The sequence below is a fragment of the Thermobia domestica genome, chromosome 7 (assembly GCF_964235325.1).
Source record: "Thermobia domestica chromosome 7, izTheDome1.hap1.1, whole genome shotgun sequence".
NCBI classification, from domain to species: domain Eukaryota; kingdom Metazoa; phylum Arthropoda; class Insecta; order Zygentoma; family Lepismatidae; genus Thermobia; species Thermobia domestica.
This window is the reverse complement of record NC_137460.1, coordinates 93954359-93956925: the sequence shown is the minus strand read 5'-3', so window position 1 is coordinate 93956925 and position 2567 is coordinate 93954359. Positions and strand designations below refer to the sequence as shown.

The following is a 2567-nucleotide window of genomic DNA, read 5'->3' as shown; positions in this document are numbered from 1 at the left end:
CGAGAAAACCCACACACACGGTGTTTGTCCACCACAAAGTTCACTTTGCGGGGGCTGGGATCGAACCCGGGACCCCAAACACCAGAGATGAACGCTCTACCACTGAGCCACCGCGGCCCCCTCCACTAGGAATCGAATCCGACACAAAATCACGAGACCACCGGAAAAGTAAAAATCCTCCTTCTTGTTCTAGGGTTAATGTCATAGGTCAATTTTAATATTTTTCTTCCTCTCCCTCGTTTTCATTCCAGAATACTTTGTAATACACCTCTCAGAATGCAATTTCTTTTCAAACCATTTCCTACTAAACAATTTATGTTCCTCATTATTTCTAACAATTGTTCTTCTTTCCTCTTCCTTAGTTTTTCGGTTAGTTCTTCATTGTACTTTCATTTCATTCAATTGAGAATACGGTAATTCAGTGATAAAGTGCACAATTCTGGTGCTAAAGGTCTCTGATTCGATCCCAGGCCATGTAAGTCTGTGTTGAACAACATCGTATCCGTGAGTTCTCCCGTTTCCTCCCACATTATAATTTCAACAATTCTTACGTAATTATATATATATATATATATATATATATATATATATATATATATATATATATATATATATATATATATATATATATACTTTCAATAACCATGTGTCCCCTTTGCCTTGCCCCAGGGCATAATTGTCGGTCGTGAAACGAGAAATTTCATCTCTTTTTTTTTTCTCACCAGTTAATTTTGATAAATTTAAAAAAGCATACATTGTATTGTCGCTATAGTATCAAGTCGGGGCGCGGACAGTATCCCACTGAACAAAAGTCCACCGGCAAGAAGCCCACTCTAAATTTCAAAAGATAGGACTAAAGAACACCAAAAAGTTTTCTTGACTAGGGCAAAAAGCTCAAGACATTTGACGAGTAAACATTAAATACGCACTGTATATAGGAAACCAGTGTATACATTAAAATGCATTAAATTCGAATTCGGAATTCAGTATACAATTACTACTTTATACAGTATATGATAAGGAAATCGACGTATCTAAGCGAAAAAAAAAAAAAAGCAAACACGAAAATTAAAGAAATAACACTAGATTACTAATGTGATATGCAACAATGTTTGGAACTCTATTAGAAGAGAACACTTAAAAAAAAATAATGTAAAGTTGTCAGTCACACAGGCTCTCCCTGAATTTCGGGGCCTGGGGACTGCAACCGCTCTTAAATGGACTCTCGCGCTATGTACAGAAAAACAGTGTATAGACACATTAAAAAAGTAGTATACTTCAAATTCAAAGAACACCTAATTTATTTAGTATCATTACTACATTATACAGCACAGTATATTTTAATAAAATTGATACAGTATTTACAAGCGAAAACAAAGTGTAATCAATAACCATAGACTACTAATCTTGTATACACAACAATAGGTATCCACAGTCCAATAATATAAGGGGCGATCAACTGAAACCCGTTCGTTCCAAGTATTATTGGTATAGTGTGTTGGAGGATATTGTTTGTTCAATAGCGTGTAATAGCTAATGTCCCTGTGTTGGGTGTAGGAATGTTGTTGATATGTGTTTCCGTTTTGCAGTTATAACAAGTGAAAGATGGCGTTCAAGATCCCCAATCCGTCCAAACAGGTTCAGCGTGCCGTCATCCAGTTTCTGCGTGCCGAAGGTTGTCAAGCAGCTCTGAAGTGTTCCAGCGTATGAAAGATGTGTATGGAGATGCATGAGTCTCCAAAACAACAGTGGTGGACTTTGCCAGAATGTTTCGGAAGAGGCGTGAAAAAACCACTGATTATCCCCGTCCTGGTCAAGCCCATGTTGTTGCCACAGGAGACATGAGTGAAAAGGTGAATGCGGCTATAGCTGCGGATAGACGCATTAGTATTCAATCCATAGCGAACGGGTTAAACTTGAGTTATGGTACTGCTCAGAAAATTGGGAAGGATCTGGGGTATCATAAAGTGTGCGCGCAATGGATCCCCAGGGTGGTGACGGAAGACCAAAGGTTGGAGCCTATGTTTTGCGCCATTGAACATTTGCCACGCTACCATTTGGAAGGTAACGACTTCTTGCTGCGCATTGTTGCTGAGGATGAAACTTGGTGTCATCATTTTGAACCGAGTTCAAAGTCTTCCAGTATCCAGTGGAAACATCCCTCATCTCCACAACCCAAAAAGTTCAAGACGCAACCGTCTGCGGGGAATGTTATGGTGTCTGTGTTCTTTGATTGCTATGGACCATTATTGCTCGACTTCAAGGAACCAGGACAGTTCCTCAACGCCGCATGCTATTGTCAGACCTTGACATAGTTACGGAGAGCCATCAAAAACAAAATACCTGGTTTATTGACCGCTGGAGTCCTTGTGTTGCATGACAACGCGTGTCCACACATTGCAAACCAAGTGCAGAATTTGTTTCAACGATTCAAGTGGGAAATGTTGCGACATCCCCCCTACAGCTCTGACCTTTCACCTTGTGACTTTCACATCTTTGGGCCTCTAAAGAAGGTATTGAATGGTCAGAGATTTCAGTCTGACGCTGAGGTTCAGGACGCTGTGTGT

The 2567-nt window shown here is 39.9% G+C and overlaps 1 protein-coding gene across 1 annotated transcript; it reads left to right on the top strand.

The window, feature by feature from the left end:
* The first annotated feature begins 1766 nt into the window (after window positions 1–1766).
* Window positions 1767–2315, top strand: LOC145689254 (uncharacterized). The gene has a single exon (XM_081763392.1). It carries the CDS (start codon window positions 1767–1769, stop codon window positions 2313–2315), a length of 549 nt encoding a protein of 182 aa, XP_081619518.1.
* The last annotated feature ends 252 nt before the right edge of the window (window positions 2316–2567 follow it).